Genomic DNA, 16,900 nt, shown 5'->3' with positions numbered 1-16,900 from the left:
ACCAACCCAAAAAGCTCTTTGCTTCCCAGGTACCTGTATATGAACATTCCCTGGCCCTGAGGTCCTGCCCTCCTTCATTGCTATCACCTGTGCAACACCTGAGACCTGCCTGCCCTCATTAACAAAGGCTAATGACTTAATGATTCAGGCATCCTTCAGCCTTCAGCCTCCTTAGGAGCTTCCCTCTCCCTGCACTGACAGGCTGGGCAGCTCTTCCCTGCTCTGATGGGTTTACAAGAGGGTTTCTGGTTGCTTTGGGCCCCTAATCAAGAAGACCGTGGCCAGCAGGTGGAGGGAGGTCATCCTCCCCCTCTGCTCTGCCCTGGGGAGGCCACATCTGGAGCGCTGGGGCCAGTTCTGGGCTCCCCGGGTCAAGAAGGACAGGGAACTGCTGGAGAGGGGACAGCAAAGGGCTGCCAAGATGCTGAGGGGACTGGAACATCTCTCTGATGAAGAAAGGCTGAGGGATTTGGGTCTCTTCAGTCTGGAAAAAAGATGACTGAGGGGGGATCTCATCAACACTTACAAATACTGAAAGGGTGGGTGTCAGGAGGATGGGGCCAGGCTCTTCTCAGTGGGGCCCAGTGACAGGACAAGGGGCAACGGGCACAAACCTGACCATGGGAAGTTCCACCTAAACATGAGGAGGAACTTCTTTGCTGTGAGGGTGGCAGAGCCCTGGCACAGGCTGCCCAGAGAGGTGGGGGAGTCTCCGTCTCTGGAGATATTCCAAAGCCGCCTGGAGGCGTTCCTGTGCCACCTGCTGTGGGTGACCGTGCTGTGGCAGGGGGTTGGACGGGATGATCTCCAGAGGGCCCTTCCAACCCTGTGATTCTATGATTCTAATGCCAGTCTCACATGTTCCCTCCATGGTGTGTTCTGGGCTTGTCCATCACTTGTGACCGAATTTCCCTTTCCCGGGTGCCTCTTTGCTCGTGAGTGTGCAAAGTATGCGCCCCTTACCTGCCTGCTCACCCCCACCAAAGGTAGTAGCAACCACTGACACCCTCCATGTGGAGGTTCAGCCCCATAGCAGAGGGCAGATTTCCCTTTCACGAAGAGATTTGGCCGTTGTGATGCCAGAAGGCGCTCAGCGGCCAGACTTTTACCTTCCAAATTCCTTATAATGCCAGTGGGGTAACAGAGGAAGCTGCCCTTGGAGGACCATGGGGTGCAGGTGCCGATAAGTCCTCAGAGCAGTTTGTAGGCGCTAAGCAATGTTGGCTCCCAGTGTCTCCCACCAGCCAGACCCACACTGTCAGCCCCACGGTGGGCCACCCCAGCTCTGCCCCATCGATCTGCACCCCCTGCATGAAGACCAGCCCGTGGCACGGTGGGGGTGCTGGGGGCAAAGGCCGCTCCATCCACGCAGACCCCCCAGACACCAATTCCTCATCGTCTCTATTTCCAAGCAGGCGTTTAGGTGCGGGGTTTCCTCGCGCCCCACGAGGTTTCCCTCCCACCCCACGAGGTTTCCCTCCCATCCACAGCACAGGGCAACCCACGCAGGCCGCTGCGGAGAAGCATCACCTGGGTTACCTCCATGACAGTGGTCTCTGGGGGTCCCATCTATTACACTCCTATCAGCACCCCTCTTTGGTTCATTTCTTTACGAAATCTTCCCTGTGCATCTCGGTGGATACAGCCCAGAGATAATAACAGCAGATATGCGTTGACCTATGGGATTCCTGGAGTGATCAAACTGTCAGATAATGGAATAAATCTTTCTCGTGGGCTGGGGATTAAATCAGAGAGTGTTAGCTGCTGCGGCTTCTTATTTATTTCTGTTCTTTTAGATTGCATTTCCCTTCCCCCCATGCAGAGCGCTCGCTGCCTACAGCCGTAAATTACTGCAAACCTTTATGGTAAGTTTAGACACTGAGTCTCTTAACCTTGCAAACACCTCTTGTTTCTCTTAATGCTCTCCGAAAGCTCTTGGGAAAGAGAGAGCAAAAAAAGGGGAATATGATTTGATGGTAAGCGCGTACCTTGGCATTGCACAGCAGCGTGACCCGCTCTGAGGATCACCTAAACCGCACGGGCTCGGTGTGTCACTCGTGGCCGTTTCATTGACCGACTTCATGACCTTGGATGCAGCATTTCATTTTGCCGTTTCATCTCTGCTTTGCCTTCATCTGCCTCTGCCCTCCTCAGCCTCTGGGGGCTGAGGACGGGCCGCATCCCGCAAGCAGGGATGCGGGGAGCCGAGGGCATGGCTCTCCTACGGCAGCACATGTCCTTCCCCCGACACAGAGCGATTCCCTGTTTGCTTCGGCTGCACCTGGATATCTGGGCATCAGGCAGCATCTCTGGGATTTGGGTAGAAGATCACCACAAGAGCTGTAGGGCACAGGGCTGTTGGGTTGGCTCCAGAACAGGGGATGGAGAAATGCCCAGAGGGGGTTCAGTCTCCAGTGTCTATTCAGCAGAAATTTTTTTGACGTGGTAAAGTATGTTCTCCTTCCAAAAAAAGAAAAAGAAAAAAAAAAAAAAAGAATCCGGGGAAAAAAAAAAGGCAACCCAAACCAAAAAGTAAAACCAAGTAAGTGTGAAATTTGCTGTTAAAAGATTGCTCCACTGGAAAAGTTCCTACATTTCAGTGCTTAAGTCCCAGTTTCAGAGGAGGCTCCTGCCCACCCCTCCCCCCCCCGATGCTGCTCCCCCTCCCCAGGGTGAGCTGCCCCTGGTCCCCGTGAATTAGCAGAGCAGCCGCCCCCAGCACGGTGTGTCTGGACGCTGCTCCAGGCACGGAATGGGAAGAGCGGCTGTAAGACCCTGCTCTCCCTCCGGCAGGATCCAGCCCCTCCTGCCCCCCTCCCCACAGCCCAGCAGCCAGCCCTGCCCAGGATGGGGCCGGGAGCTGGGATCGTAGAATCACAGAATGGTTTGGGTTGGAAGGGACCTTAAAGATCACCCAGTGCCACCCCCTGCCCTGGGCAGGGACACCTCCCACCAGCCCAGGTTGCTCCAAGCCCCGTCCAACCTGGCCTTGAACCCCTCCAGGGATGGGGCAGCCCCAGCTTCTCTGGGCAACCTGGGCCAGGGGCTCACCGCCCTCACAGCCAAGAATTTTTTCACAAGATCTCATCTCAATCTCCACTCTTTCAGTTCAAAACCATTCCCCCTCGTCCCATGACTCCCCTCCCTGACCCAGAGTCCCTCCCCAGCTTTCCTGGAGCCCCTTTAGGGCCTGGAAGGGGCTGGAAGTTCTCCCCGGAGCCTTCTCTTCTCCAGGCTGAACCCCCCCAGCTCTCTCAGCCTGTCCTCACAGCGGAGGGGCTCCAGCCCTCCCAGCATCTCCACGGGCTCCTCTGGCCCCTCTCCAGCAGGTCCAGGAGCTGGGATCCCAGGAATGCTGTGGGTCACACCGGCCACCACAACCCCAACAAAACGAATTTGATAGCTGGTGCTATTCAGGTGAGAAAAGATTTGTGGTAGAGCATGACCTACAAGGAGGAAATCTCATCTCATCGGAGCTGACACGGCACAGGCTTCGCGCCGTGTTGCAGCCTTACCCCGGGCCAGCAGCGGGGACTGACACCAGGACCAGGCTCCGCGGGCCAAATTAGGCTGGCGGCCGGCATAGCGGTGTTGAGATTGGCAGAGTGATATCAAATCCCAAATGTGACACATTAGCTCGAAAACACCTTTGCTCTCGGCCAGGGAAAAGCAATCAGAGCAGCTCACTGCGCGGTGCTGCCCCTGCAACGCCAGCTCTCCTCTCCCTCCCCGCCGCAATTTCCACCCGAGAAAACTTTGTTTGCATACGGAGCAGCATTTCTCGAGTCACCTCCGATCCTATTTGCACCGGCCGAGGGTGTCGGGGGCCAGCTCTCCTTCCTCCCGATGCCAGATGTGCTCACAGCTGGATGCGACTGCGTGAAAAAGGGGCAGAAAGGGAGATGGAGGGAGGCAGGGACTGACGCACGGGTGGATGACGGCACGGGTTTATGTAGCCAAAAATCTCCCGCGACTTTCTAATCCTTCCTTGGAGCAGCAGCTTTCCGAATCCCACCCCAGCAGCCCCCCATCCATGCCCTCACCAGGACCTCAGAGCATTCCCAGGGCTCCACAGAGCCACCGGCATGTCCTCGGTGCAGAGCTTGGGGACAGCTTTCCCCTTCCCAGCCCTTCCTGCAGCCACTCCAGCCTCCCTGCCACGATCTAGACACTTCTCGCTGTAAAGCTAGTCCTGCCAAAAAAAAAAAAACCAAAAAAAAACCCCCAAAAAATGGGCTATGAGACCTAGTTCCCAGCCAGACGTTTATAATGAAATTCGATTTTATAAAAACAAAAATCCCAGAGACGCCGAGTCAGCCAGCCCCTCTTCAAACCGCATTAAGTGTCCCACCACGCAGGAAGAGCCGAGCTGCTCCATATTCCCTTTTATTTTTTTTTATATTTTTTTTTTATTATTTTTAAACGCCAGCTATTTAAAGGATGGGGAAAGCTGGCTCAACAGGCAGCGCCGGCGTGGGCTGCCCGAGGTGCTCGCGCGCTGTTTCATTAGGGGATGATCGCTCGGCCGCCACAAGCCCACGCTGCGGCCAGCGGGGGACCGGCAACCGAGTTCAAAGCCAGCCCTCCGAACCCACCCGCTGCCCTGCCACGGCGCAGCTCCAGCCAGGGGGGGGGGGTCTTTCAAGGTCTACAGAGCAAAGTCCACGGCCCGTCGGGTGCCGGGGAAATGGCGCTGCCTTTCATGTCCCAAAAATAAAGCAGCGCCGGCACCCCGGGGGTCCGTCGGGCAGCTTCCACTCCAACAGCAGCGAGAAAGTTTCAGGGTTTGGTGCCAGGAAGAGAAAAATAGTGCGAATGGCAGCTGGGGGAGGGCGGCGGGGGGCTGGGAGATGGACGAGGAGTTTTTCTGCACCTCCCACCCCACCACGCAAGGGCCTGAGTCCCTCCGGCGTTCGGCCGAAATCCCCCGGCTGCAGGCAAAACCTCCCCAAAGTCACCCAAACACGCGATTGCCACAGGCACCGCTCCTTCCGGCTGCATTGATTTTTCGGCAGCAACTCCTACGTTCCCCGCAGACCACTTTCCGGGGTGCCGGGCGGTGGTTCCACCCCGCTGCTGACCTGGCTGCGGCCCCCGCGCATCCCTGCGGGGATCCTTCAGGCCCTCATTTTCCAAAGTCCTTGGTAATTTTGGGTGCATTCATCTCTGACTGTCCCCAGGAGAGGCCCGGAGTTCAGACAGGGCTGAGCGCCTCCTCTTTAGAAATCTGGCAGCTTTACCAACCAGCTGAGCCCTTTTTAACGGGCAGCAGCAGCAGCAGCAGCAGCAGCATCCCGGGCGCCCCGAGCAAGTCCTGCTTCGCTAAGCTCTCTGCTGTCCTTGGCCAAGAGCACTGGCGGGGCAGGGGAGGGCAGGGGGACAGCGGGATCATTGTCCCCAGGGTGATGGTGAGTGATGGGAGATGCTCTGCCCGGTACGGGGGACTGAGCTCTTCCCCAGCGACGCCGCACAGAGGGGAGCAGCCCACCGGCTCCAGCTCAGACAAGGTCATCCCAGTTTCGGGAAAGGAGAGGTGAAGCGCTGAGAGATCTTGTCCTGAAAGTCCCCCAGAGATCCACCAACAGAACCAAGCAGCCAAGCCAGATCCCCTCCACTCTCACCTTACCCGATGGACCACCCTCCAACCCGCCAGCAAACAGGCAATTTTTCAATCCGCCGTCACCACCAACGCGGTCTCTTTGGGATTCAAAGTCCTCCCATGACCTTCTTCACTTCCTGGGACTGGAGAGAAAATGTCACTTGGCCATTGACCCCAAAGCGCAGAGGGTCTGGCACATGGAGACATGGATGCAGCACATGGAGATGTGGATCCAGCACATGGAGACATGGATCCAGCATGTGGAGATGTGGGTCCAGCACATGGAGACATGGATCCAGCACATGGAGATGCGGGTCCAGCACATGGAGACATGGATCCAGCACATGGAGATGCGGGTCCAGCACATGGAGATGCGGATCCAGCAACCATTAACCTGGAAGGGCAGACTGAGCACCCATCATTGGCCATTGGGGATTTCCTATTGCCTCCCAGGGCTTCAGGCTGCTCAGGGAGGGGAGGCTCAATTATCCACTGCCGTTAATCCGCAGGGACATCCGAGACCACAGATAAATCACAGATAAAAGCTGTTCTACCTCTGCCAGCAGGAACACCTCCCCGGTCCTGTAAACCTCAAAGACGTGACACTAAGAGGAAAGTGAAATGATTAATTTGTTTTTCAAATCCATGTCTCGAGAAAAATATCAAATTTTCTAGCCGGAGGAAAATTCTTTTGGCAGCCCGAGCCCCCGTAAGCTGTTTGGGAGTTCATTGCAGTTGACTGAGTGTGCTTACACATCTCTGATTAGACACTTTACAGATATTTTTTTTTTTTTTGGTTAGCCTCCCTATTTGAAATTCTCCCCAAACTTCCCGAGCCGGATTTTCTTGTCCAACCATTTGTATTTTATATCCGCGCTGAAACACTGCTTTATAAATAGCAAGAGCTTTATCTTGACTCTAACCAGCAACCTCAACTTAAAGCTAAATGCATAATTTACTGCAAATTAAACTTAATGGGACTGGAATAATTATGTTGACTTTTGGAAGTACTTAAGGATAAATACATGATTAGATATTTTGCACACCGTGAGGAAATATTTATTTCGAAATACAAATTCTTCCCATTGAGCCTTTTGATGGAACGTTTAGAGGTGACACTATCAGCATATAGATTACAGTACCATTAAGGATACTTAAATAAATTACCCTGCTGCATTTGCGGCACTGGAGAGATGGGAAGTCTCCGGCGACGTGCGGTGTCGGTGCCGATGGTTCGCTGCGTGGGCCCGGGGAGCTCGGCACAGCCCTGGACCTGCAATGGAAATGTCATGGGTAACCCTGCGGAGCCGGGCTGTCCACGGGAACAAGGGCATCCCACAAAATAATCCCACCCGGGGGCCCTCCCCGCACTTCTTTCCACAAAATGAGCCGAGCAACATTAGTGCTAATTCATATTTTCTCCCCAGGGGTTTTGTTTTTTATGGAAACGGCTCCATTTTAGAGCTGGTTTTTCTTTTTTTCTCCTGCAAGTCAAAAATTTAGGGAGATTTCAGCAGGAGGAGACTTTGCAAGATCCCTGTCAGCGGCTAATGCTACAAAACCAATCACGACTGCAAATTGCTCCTGCTTTTTGCTCGTGTTTCGAGCTCCAGCTGCTCTCAGCTGCCCAAGAGGTGAGCAAAGCATTTCCAGCAAACCACTTTTCCAATGGGAAATCCCAGCTCGCTGCTGAGCGGGTTAAGGCAGCCCCGTGTTAACAACAAAAACAGCGGACAGGGGAAAACATCAAGGCAAAATACCTCACCGTCCTCCTGCTCCAGGCGCTGGCTCCTACAGACGAAGACATAAATCCCCAGCCCGGACGATCACCCTGCTCCCACGGGACATCAGGCTTAAAACAGAAACGACAGGATGTGGGAGCTCTTTTTTCTTTCAATAATGTTAGCAGAAGGGAGCTTTCCTTTTGCTTTTCCTGGGGATCTCCCCATCCCAGCAAGAGGGAAGCTCCATGAGCACCCTACGGGAAACACTGGCTGGTTTGGGGCTTTCCTGGAATTCGGGATGATGCTCCGGCTGGGCCTGGGAGCTCTCTGTCTCCGCACACACCCACAGGCCGAGGGCTGAGAATAACCAGGCTGTAACGTAAGTGAAATCCGGTGACATCTACTCGGGATGGACTGAGTTAGGGAGCTGAAACTTGGTAGGTGTTGGATGCTCATCCATCTGGACCACTCCAGCTCCCAGTTTCGGAGGCGGGCTCTGATGCCAATGGGAACGCAGAGGTAAGAAATAAACTGAGCTTAAAGGGTTTGTGCATGGGCCCTATGTGAGCCAACGTGGAGCCTGAGGAGCACCCCATCTGCCTGCTCGTGCCCAGGGCCACATTTCGGTGCCAATGGGATCAATCACTCATGTCTCATCCAGGTGGTTGGGCCCATTTTGCAAAGCAAGGATGGATGGTTGGCCCAAACACGTGTCTCTGTCCCCAGGGATGGGAGTGTGACACACTTGTCCCCATTCCGGCCCCGTCAGACAGGCTCGGGAAGCGTTGGTGCTCGGCAGGGTCTCTGGGGGCTGGGGATCAGAGAGGGGATGGAGGTGATCGGCCCAACCTGAGCCACGGACAGCACTTGCCCTCGCAGCTACACCAGAGGTGATAAACGAGCCACTGTAACTAATTGAATTTGGGTTTCACTTTAATGAATTAATCTGCTAAAGTTCATCATGAGGGTTTTAGCACGCCCTTTCCCCAGCCCTCCTCTCGCCCTCACCCTTGACTCAGGGCAATTTTTAAATGCCACAGAAAAGGGAACAAGGCAACAGCTGAGAGGGTGACCTGCCACAAGCCGCTGAGAGGGGCAGTGGTGGAGACCCCCACGTAGGAGCCCTGCTTTGCCTGAAGCACCAAAGGAGAAGGGGGAAGAGGAAGCCCTTGCTCTGCCCACGACTCCTTTGGTGACCTTGATCGTGTCCCTTGATAACTGGGTGGCTCCAGCCACTGAGATGGGTGGATGAGATCTGGGTACCATCCTGACAACACTCGCCGTGTCCTAAAAACATGCTTGACTTGCTGGGTCTCCAGGGGCTCTGCCTGCAGACAGACCCTCATGAGCCAGAGACTCACAGGTGGGAGCTTAAGCTCATTTTTCCCGCAGTCTTTGACACACAGGTACATGTGTCACCAGTGGTGCCACCACCACCTTGAACCTCGAGGACAGGAGCGCTGGTGCAAGGAACAACCTTCCTGCACACCCTGTCACTTGCTGGCCCAGAGAGGAGGAAGGAGGTGGACATGGGTTGCTCCTGCCCCAGGAAGACCAGCACCTTTCTCCATCCCACAGCTTGGTCAGATATCATGGTCTCCAGCTGGGTCTTTGCACAGAAGTAGCTGCTGTGGGAAATGGGGCCATATCCAGAGATACGGCATGGGGAACACCGGGGGGGCATGGTGGGGTTGGCGAAGACAGAGCTGACCACGCACTGGGAACATCAGCCCCTCCAGGCAGGAGGGCAGGAGGATGATGGGGACAGATGTCCCACCTCCCACCTCTGCAGCTCCTGCTGGACATCAGCCGGGGGCCAGAGCTGGGCTCCCCCGCACATCCAGCGCTGTCTGTCAGCCTGGATTAGGGAACAAACCCATGAACAGAACAAGAATATCCAGGTCACTTCCAACAATACCGTGACATTGGCTTTGGGAAATTATTACCAGCTCTACTGGGGGCATGTGTGCTGCAGATAACAGCACAAAGGAGGCATTGAGTTGGTGAATAATTCCCAAGGGCCAAAAGTTGGGCATTGGACGGCACATTTGGATTAGTTATTGAAATGCAAAGTGCTTCTTTTAAGCAGCTCTAATCCATCCTGGAAGAGAGCGGCTGTGAGACCTGGGCACCTGCGACTGTACCAAGGCACTCTTGGCTCTGCAGAGCTGGGAAAGAGGAGTTCCACTCCATCCCGTCCCCAGGCTACTCCCCAACATGTCACTCACTGGGACACACTGATGAGCAAGGGCTGGGACCAGAAGGACATCTCCATGGGACATCTCCATGGGATGGGGACCCAGACTCCTGGTCCTGCCCCAGCTCCGTGGGATGGTGCTGGTTACCTGCTGGATCTCCTGGGCTCTCTGTGACTTCTCAAGGTGTTGCGGGGATGAAGCAAGGAAGGAAAAGGATTCCACCCACTTCCCCAAGATCCCAGGGTCTCAGAGAGCCACCAAACCCAACCGCCACCACCCTTGTCCTGGCAGAAACACCTCCTTTTTTTACCTTAATGGGACGCAGCAGAGAAGGGATGATCCATCGCTCCCGGTGGGAGCAGGACCCCAGGGAGCAGCTGCTGTTTCTCTCTTCGTTACAGACGGGCTGATGGAATGATGGCTTTCATAAAACCAGGGAGGAAGGTTTTCTTCATCATTAGCAGCCAGTGACAGCAAGTGCCCGATGAGCTGTGGCTGAAATAGAGCTTGGAAAGAGTGAAGCTCCAGCTCCAGCAGGGAGAGGACCATGGGATGGAGGGTGACCAGGCACTGAAGAAATCAAAAGCAGCTCTGGATGGACGAGCCACCAAACCAGGGGCCAGCCCAGCTGTGTGGCCTGGGGCCAGGCTGTTTGCCGCAGGGGAGCTGGGGAAGCCAGACACTCAGAGCCGCACAGCAGGCGGCTATCTTTCCCTTATTTTTAAGAGATGCAAACGTATCAGATGTTTTCCACGTCGGTTTGGTTTCAGGGTTGGTTTTAGCGCGCACACAGTCACCACCAGCACGGGGGAACGGAAAGCAATAGGCAGGAGCGGGACATTGCTGATGGCTTGGGGGCTGCAGCTTTGCTGGGAAGCTGCTCCGGTGTGGAGACCCTCCCCAAGCAGGCACCGACGTCCCCAAACAGCCCCAAGACCCACCCCTCCCCCGACCAGGGAACATGGCACCGACGGTTGGCAGGGCTGCAGGGGCCAGCCCAGCTCACGTCCCCTGGCACCCAGGGCGCTGCCGCTGCTCGAGGCCACCCTGCCCTCCGGGACAGCCCCACGGGGCTTGGGGACAATGCGCTCACCCCCAGGGACACCCCAGCCAAGGGCGACCCCGCAGCCCAAAGGCGACCTGCACACCCAGAGCCCTGCCCTTCTTTCCCTTCTTGGTTTTAATTTGCATTATCCCCCTTTTTATTATTTATTGGTAAAATGTAATTACCGCATCCTTCACGAACCTTAATTAAAGATGAAAAACAGTCCTGACAAGTCAATTAGATTTTTTTTTTTTCCTTGGTCTCCATTAAATTAAGACTCAAGTGTTACTGGAAGTGTTTAATATCACAACACATTAAACTGAAGGCTGCTTTGTAATAAATAAATCACCGAAGACAATGCAGGAGCCTTCTTCTCCTGAAGGCTTTTCTTACAATAGGATTTCATTTTCCAGCTGGGAAATGCACTGAAAGAGTTTCTTCTTCCTCCGTAACATCTTTGCCAGCAATGGAAAACTCCCGTCACCGCTTCTAGAAATGTTGCACGAAGTTGTGGACACCCAGGCAGGTCGTGCCCGGTCCAAGAAGGAAACCCAGAGCAAAGTTCTGGAAGTACAACACAACCCCTCTGCGTGGCGACGGGCGAACGTGGCTCCTTGGTGCCAAGAAGATTTTGCAATCCTGGAATTTGTCCCTGCTCCCCCAAAACACCCTCGAACAGCAAGATAAAGCCAATATTGAGGTCTTTTTCTACGAGCCGCCCCATCAGGGTTCACTAAATCACAGCTCCCGGACCGGAGCCAGGGAAAGAAATCCAGAGGCCATCACAAATTTGGAACATTTATTTATGCAACCGATTTTCTTCAAAGGAAAAAAAGCCAAAAATAATAATAATAATTAATAATAATAATAAAAAAAAACCAGTTACCAACAGCTGGATGTGCGTGGTACAACCCACATGGGACGTGTCCCTCTTTCACCATCCCTCCCTCCGTCCCACCACACCGTCCCCCCTCCGCGGTGGAGCTGCTCCGTGGTACCAGTCCCTTCGGCAGCAGCTCTTGGATGCTGCCAGCTTTCGGGGTCACTTTTTCTGTATATAGATCAAATCATTCCAATTTGGTGTTTTTCTCGGGTCTTTATTTTTTTTTTTGGTGTGTGGTTGTTTTGTTTTTATTAAAAAGAAAAAAGAAAAAAAAAAAGCACCACTCCAATCTGTAATACCAATAAACGTTATCCATCTTAAGAACAGTATTTAAATTTTTATATATATATTTCTATATATATTTTTTTATGTACAGGATGTCCTTGCCTCGTGTCATATGAGCATCTCAGTAGGAGTCGGGAGATGGGTTGGTTTTTATAGCACTTTGATTTCAAAGTCTGCCCTTCAGAAGAGATGCCCTAAAAGCCCAGAGAGGGAAGGAAATATCAAAAAAAAAAAAAAAAACTCGCTTTTAAAACGTATATACAACTCCTCCAGTCTCTGTTGTCTCAATAGGACTAAATGGGGTTTCAATTTTTCCTTTTTTTTTTATGTTTTTTTTCTTAAATTTCTGGCAACACTTTACCTGCAATGCTCCCTCCCTCCGGACCAGGGGCTCCCGGAAGGTCTGGGATGAAGTGGGACCATCCCTTCAGTCCCCAGGCTCTGGGGGGCTGAATGGTGCCACCACCATCCCAACCCTGGGAATTTCAGAGGCTCGGCTCAGCCGTTTTCATCCCAAACCAAACAATTTCCGCACCCTGGGACGCCCCTGCACCCATCATGCAGCACCTTCCCTGCAGCACCCTAGGACAGCGCGGACACGTCTACAGAGAGATGGGGATAGGGAAAAGGACACTAATTTATTCCAAGTCAAGGCTTGCGAACGCGAGTTACTGAAAATACGGATGGAACTGGACCATTCTGCAGGCTCTGGTGGGGCAAAAAGACTATTTGGTCACAAGACAGCATGGGCACACGCAGGGATAGACAGCAGGGATGGAAATGTCGTATAGCCCTTGGAATAAGTTATTGTCAGGCCGTGTGAATTATTCAGCGAGCACAAGGGAAAGCCAAATGTCTGGGCAAAACCCCCCATTGCTGCTGAAATCCCTATCGCTACTTGAAGGCATTTGCACGGCTGCGGGTGGGACATCCTCCAAGGTGGAAAGAGATTTATCTTGTTGCTCCCCTGCACCCTTGGAAGGCGGATAGAAATATCTCCTGGGTTTGCTCATCCAGGGCACAGCTGTTTCGGCTCTGCGGCTTTTGTGCTGCAGATCGGTCCGGCCAAACGGCATCTTCCAAAGCTTTCGGTTGTGGTATGGAATGCAACTCCCCAGGGAGAGTGATCCCCAGCCTCCGGGCAGGCAGGGCTGGGAAGCCTCCCTTGCCCTGGGGAGATGGGGCTGAAGGATGGAGGGGCTGAAGGATGGGGTAGGATGAAGGATGGGGGAGGATGAAGGATGGAGGGGCTGAAGGATGACGGAGGACGAAGGATGGAGGGGCTGAAGGATGGGGGAGGATGAAGGATGGAGGGGCTGAAGGATGGAGGGGCTGAAGGATGGGGGAGGATGAAGGATGGAGGGGCTGAAGGATGACGGAGGATGAAGGATGGGGTTGCCCACATGCAACCTAGAGCATATGGAGGACAGTTTTTCATCTGTTCTGCTCCATCCCCAAAAAAAATGACTGTGAAGGGTTCTGCCTGGCCCTCAAGACAGGAGCAAACTCTCCTCAGTTCCTCAAGTCTCCAAGGCAGACCCCGGACCTGCATCCCTCTGATTGCACCTCCTCGAGGCCATTTGCAGGGAGAAAAAACCCTGACCACAGCTTGATTACAACCAGGCTCTGCCCCGTAAGCAGAAACCCCTGTAATTATCGCAATATTGGACAGAAAAAAATGACATCTTACACCCAACCAGAGCAGGATGAAGCCAAAAACTATCAGGCACCTTCAATCACTGTCCCCATACGCTTGTCCCCAGGTGGCGCCGGGGCCATGGGGACCTCCCTGTGCCCAGCCCCGAAGTGCTGCCATGGCTGAGGGCTTCAGTGCAGCTCACCCCACGCCAACCAACCATCCTGCTTCGCCAAGGCCAGCAAAAGCCAAGCAGCATCCATGGGCAACTACCTGGGGGCGGCAAGCAGGGGGCAGATGGGATGGACCCGAATTTTGGAGGATTTTGTTTCTGGTGTCTCATGTGCAGCGATTCACAAGGGAAGGGTTAAAAATGGGCTGGTGCCTCTGGGTCAGCCCAGAAGGAATTAATTGCTGCAGATGGAGAAGACAGTGTGGAGATGGAGGCGAACCATTGCTTGAAAAGCTTTGCAAAGACGCCACGAGGGATCCAGGTCGGTCTCTGCAGACGGACATCGCGTGCCCAGTGCCTTCCATGTCCCACCACTGTCCCATGTCCCCACTCTGTCCAGGGCTGGATACACAAAAGGTTGCAACTCACAGAACTAAAAAAAAAACGAAGATCAAACTCATGGTGCGAAGAGGCAGAAACTCAAGAGCTCCTCTTGGGGCCTTTGCTCCAGCTCAGAGCGTGTCCCCACCAAGGACGAAACCTGCCGGCAGCCGTCTGGGTTCCTCAGAAGAGCAGCTTCGATTCCACACACAATTTAAAAAGCAACATCTCTTCTCCAAATATCCATCCTTCCCTGCTGGGAAACGGCCTCGGCTCCTTCTGCCCTCCTCCTCCTCCTCTCCCTGGCCTCCTCTCCAGCTGCTTCAGAGATGCCCAGGCAGCGCCGTGGGGCCGCATCCTTCGCACACCCACCCCACGACCATGACTCAAAGCGATGCAGGGACAGGACGGGACAAGTCGTAGCATCTGACCCACGGCCGCTCGGACACGCTCGGGGCGGGAAGGAAAGATGGAGAGCAAAGGGTGAAGACGGGGAGCAGCCGACACGTCCCCGCGTCCCTTCGTTTTTCTTGATCGGATGGGTTTTCTCGTCGAGTCCTTGGCTGTTTCCCCTCCTCAACTTCAGCACTAACGCAACGTCTGAGTGCGAAACGCATGGTTGGCGCGACCCCTGCGCAAGCCCTTGCTGCCGCTCTCCTGGCGAGGTGCTATCTTGTCTCCAGCGACTCCAGATATTCCAGTGCTATGTCATAGCAAAAATGATACTGCTCCTGTTCAGAGAGAGAAAACAGGGTGTTACAGAATCACGGAATGGTTAGAGTTGGAAGGGACCTTAAAGATCACCCAGTGCCACCCCCTGCCCTGGGCAGGGACACCTCCCACCAGCCCAGGTTGCTCCAAGCCCCGGCCAACCTGGCCTTGAACCCCTCCAGGGATGGGGCAGCCACAGCTTCTCTGGGCAACCTGGGCCAGGGGCTCACTGCCCTCACAGCCAAGAATTTCTTCACAAGATCTCATCTAAATCTCCCCTCTTCCAGTTTGAATCCGGGTGTGGGATTACTGGAGACGCCCTGCCCCGGCCGCCAGGACATTTCTCATCACGAATTCTCCTGCTGCAGTTAAAAAAATGCCATTTTCCATCCTTGGCAGGGATTTGGTCTGGGCATTTGCTTTGCATGGGGGGAGAGACAGGAAGGGAAGTCCTAGCAGCTTTCACTTCCGAAAATCCAAATTTTCCAAGGGAAACGCCCAACAAATGAGTGTTTTGGTGCTCAGGTCAAAGCCTGATCCGCCTGTGACGGCCAGGCCAGAGCCAAGGGGTGCGGGTGGGAAAGGTCTTCTCTGAGTCCGTGGCAGAACTGGGCTCTCTCTCCCACCCTTTCTCTTTCCTGAGACATCTATGGACGGTATCAGCATCTTCCCACCCTTTGCTCCCCTCCAGCTGCGCAAAGGGGAAGCCCAGCATGGCTGGCTCCTGGTTTTATAGCAAAAATCACTGAAATTGGGTTTGCAAAAGCAGTCTCGTCCATCCTAGTTCTCCTTTACGTGACCTGTTCTTGTGCTCTCCTGTACTTTTACAACTCACAGCACAGAAAACTACAGGGGAGCTCGGACCTTGGAAGCACCCATCCCCATGAGTCGTTGCTCCTTTGAGCATCCAACAAACAAAACCAGCCAGAATGGGGAAGAAAAAAAAACAAACCAAAAATCAGGTTTCTGATGTTGCTGTGAGCACTGGGACATGGTGGGAGCACCCTGGGTGCAACAGCAGAGAGGGAAAGGGGAGAGCTCATCTCCCGAAATCCTCACCGGCAGCTTGAGCACCGGCATGAAAATCCCGTTATCCCCCGCGTGGGTGAGCGGCCGTTCGGGGACCCCAGGTGGGAGCGGGCAGCGGGGGAGAAGGGCTTCAAAGCAAGGAGGCTGCGACAGCTTGGATTAAAAGCACATAATGCTTTTTGGATTAAGAAAAGGGATTGTTTCCATTTATCAACATATAAAAATAAACCCCACAGGGAAACAGAGGGGGAAGATGCACGGGCAGCGGGAAAGTGCTACGTGCTGGCTGCTCTCCACTGGGCCGTGGCTCTTTACACTGGGCGAGGATCTGGCCTCCCAGTGACTCCAGTAGATTGGGATTCCCAGAATAGTCGGTTCAGGTTCATTTGAGGCTGGAGGACATTCGTGTCCTGATGTGAAATGTTGCCTTTTTTTAATATCTTTGCAATTTAGCCCAATGGGTCTGGCGGCTTCACGCTTGTCACATCATCTTGCCATTATCTGCATCCCTCCCTCTGCTCCTCCTCCCCTCCCTCACCTTCTCCTCCACTTCAGTTCCTAATGCAAATCACATCCCCTCCTCAAAACCATTTCATTTTGCAACTTAGGGATTTTACAATCCAAACAGGGCAAACATTTCTGGCTGACTTGCTTTTAAAACATCACTAGGCACCTGGATTCCTCCACCACAGGGACAGACGCACTCCTGTTCCATCCCCTGTCCTGTTATTGGGGGCCTGAAATAGGGCACGGGCTCTTCGCCCTGACCCACTGCCACCTCCAGCCTCCCCATCATGAAACGTGGCTCCACCGCTGCCCCCAGCAGCTTGCCCACGTATTAATTTCACTCAAAACGCAGTTCCCCTTTTGTATTTCCAACAGGAATTTGTCTGACTCCACCTCGGAGCTGCTCCGAAGAACTGCAATTACATCCTGTGAATTAACGTGAACCTTGTCTTATTACTCCTGGGAGGGATTTCCAACAAGCCCCACGCCACCGCCAAGGAGACGTTGGCACGGCGAGATGAAGGCAAGCCCGAAGCTCCTTCCAAGAGCTGCTTCGCCTCCCTGCCTGCCCCAACCCACGGCACGGTGCTGGCACGCTCGCCGAGACATGCTCTGCATGAGGATTCCCATAATATTATTCAGGATTTGGGATGGGAAAGAAGTTTTTTTTTGGGCGGGGGTGAGCATCCCCCAGCACCTCTCCTCTCTCACCGGGACCAGCAGCCAGGAT

General features: G+C 54.0%; 1 protein-coding gene across 4 annotated transcripts in view; it reads right to left on the bottom strand.

Moving 5' to 3' along the window:
* Nucleotides 1–11,350: 11,350 nt before the first annotated feature.
* Nucleotides 11,351–16,900, bottom strand: part of PTPRU (protein tyrosine phosphatase receptor type U) — a 153,679-nt gene continuing 148,129 nt past the window's right edge. For all 4 annotated transcript variants that reach the window (XM_074563050.1, XM_074563051.1, XM_074563052.1 and 1 more), the window contains one exon: nt 11,351–14,654. In XM_074563050.1, the coding sequence (XP_074419151.1) occupies nt 14,592–14,654 (63 nt within the window). In that variant the 3' untranslated portion in view covers nt 11,351–14,591. The remainder of the gene's footprint in view (nt 14,655–16,900) is intronic.

The sequence above is a fragment of the Larus michahellis genome, chromosome 19, assembly GCF_964199755.1.
Source record: "Larus michahellis chromosome 19, bLarMic1.1, whole genome shotgun sequence".
Lineage (NCBI taxonomy): Eukaryota > Metazoa > Chordata > Aves > Charadriiformes > Laridae > Larus > Larus michahellis.
This window is presented reverse-complemented; position numbering and strand designations above follow the sequence as displayed.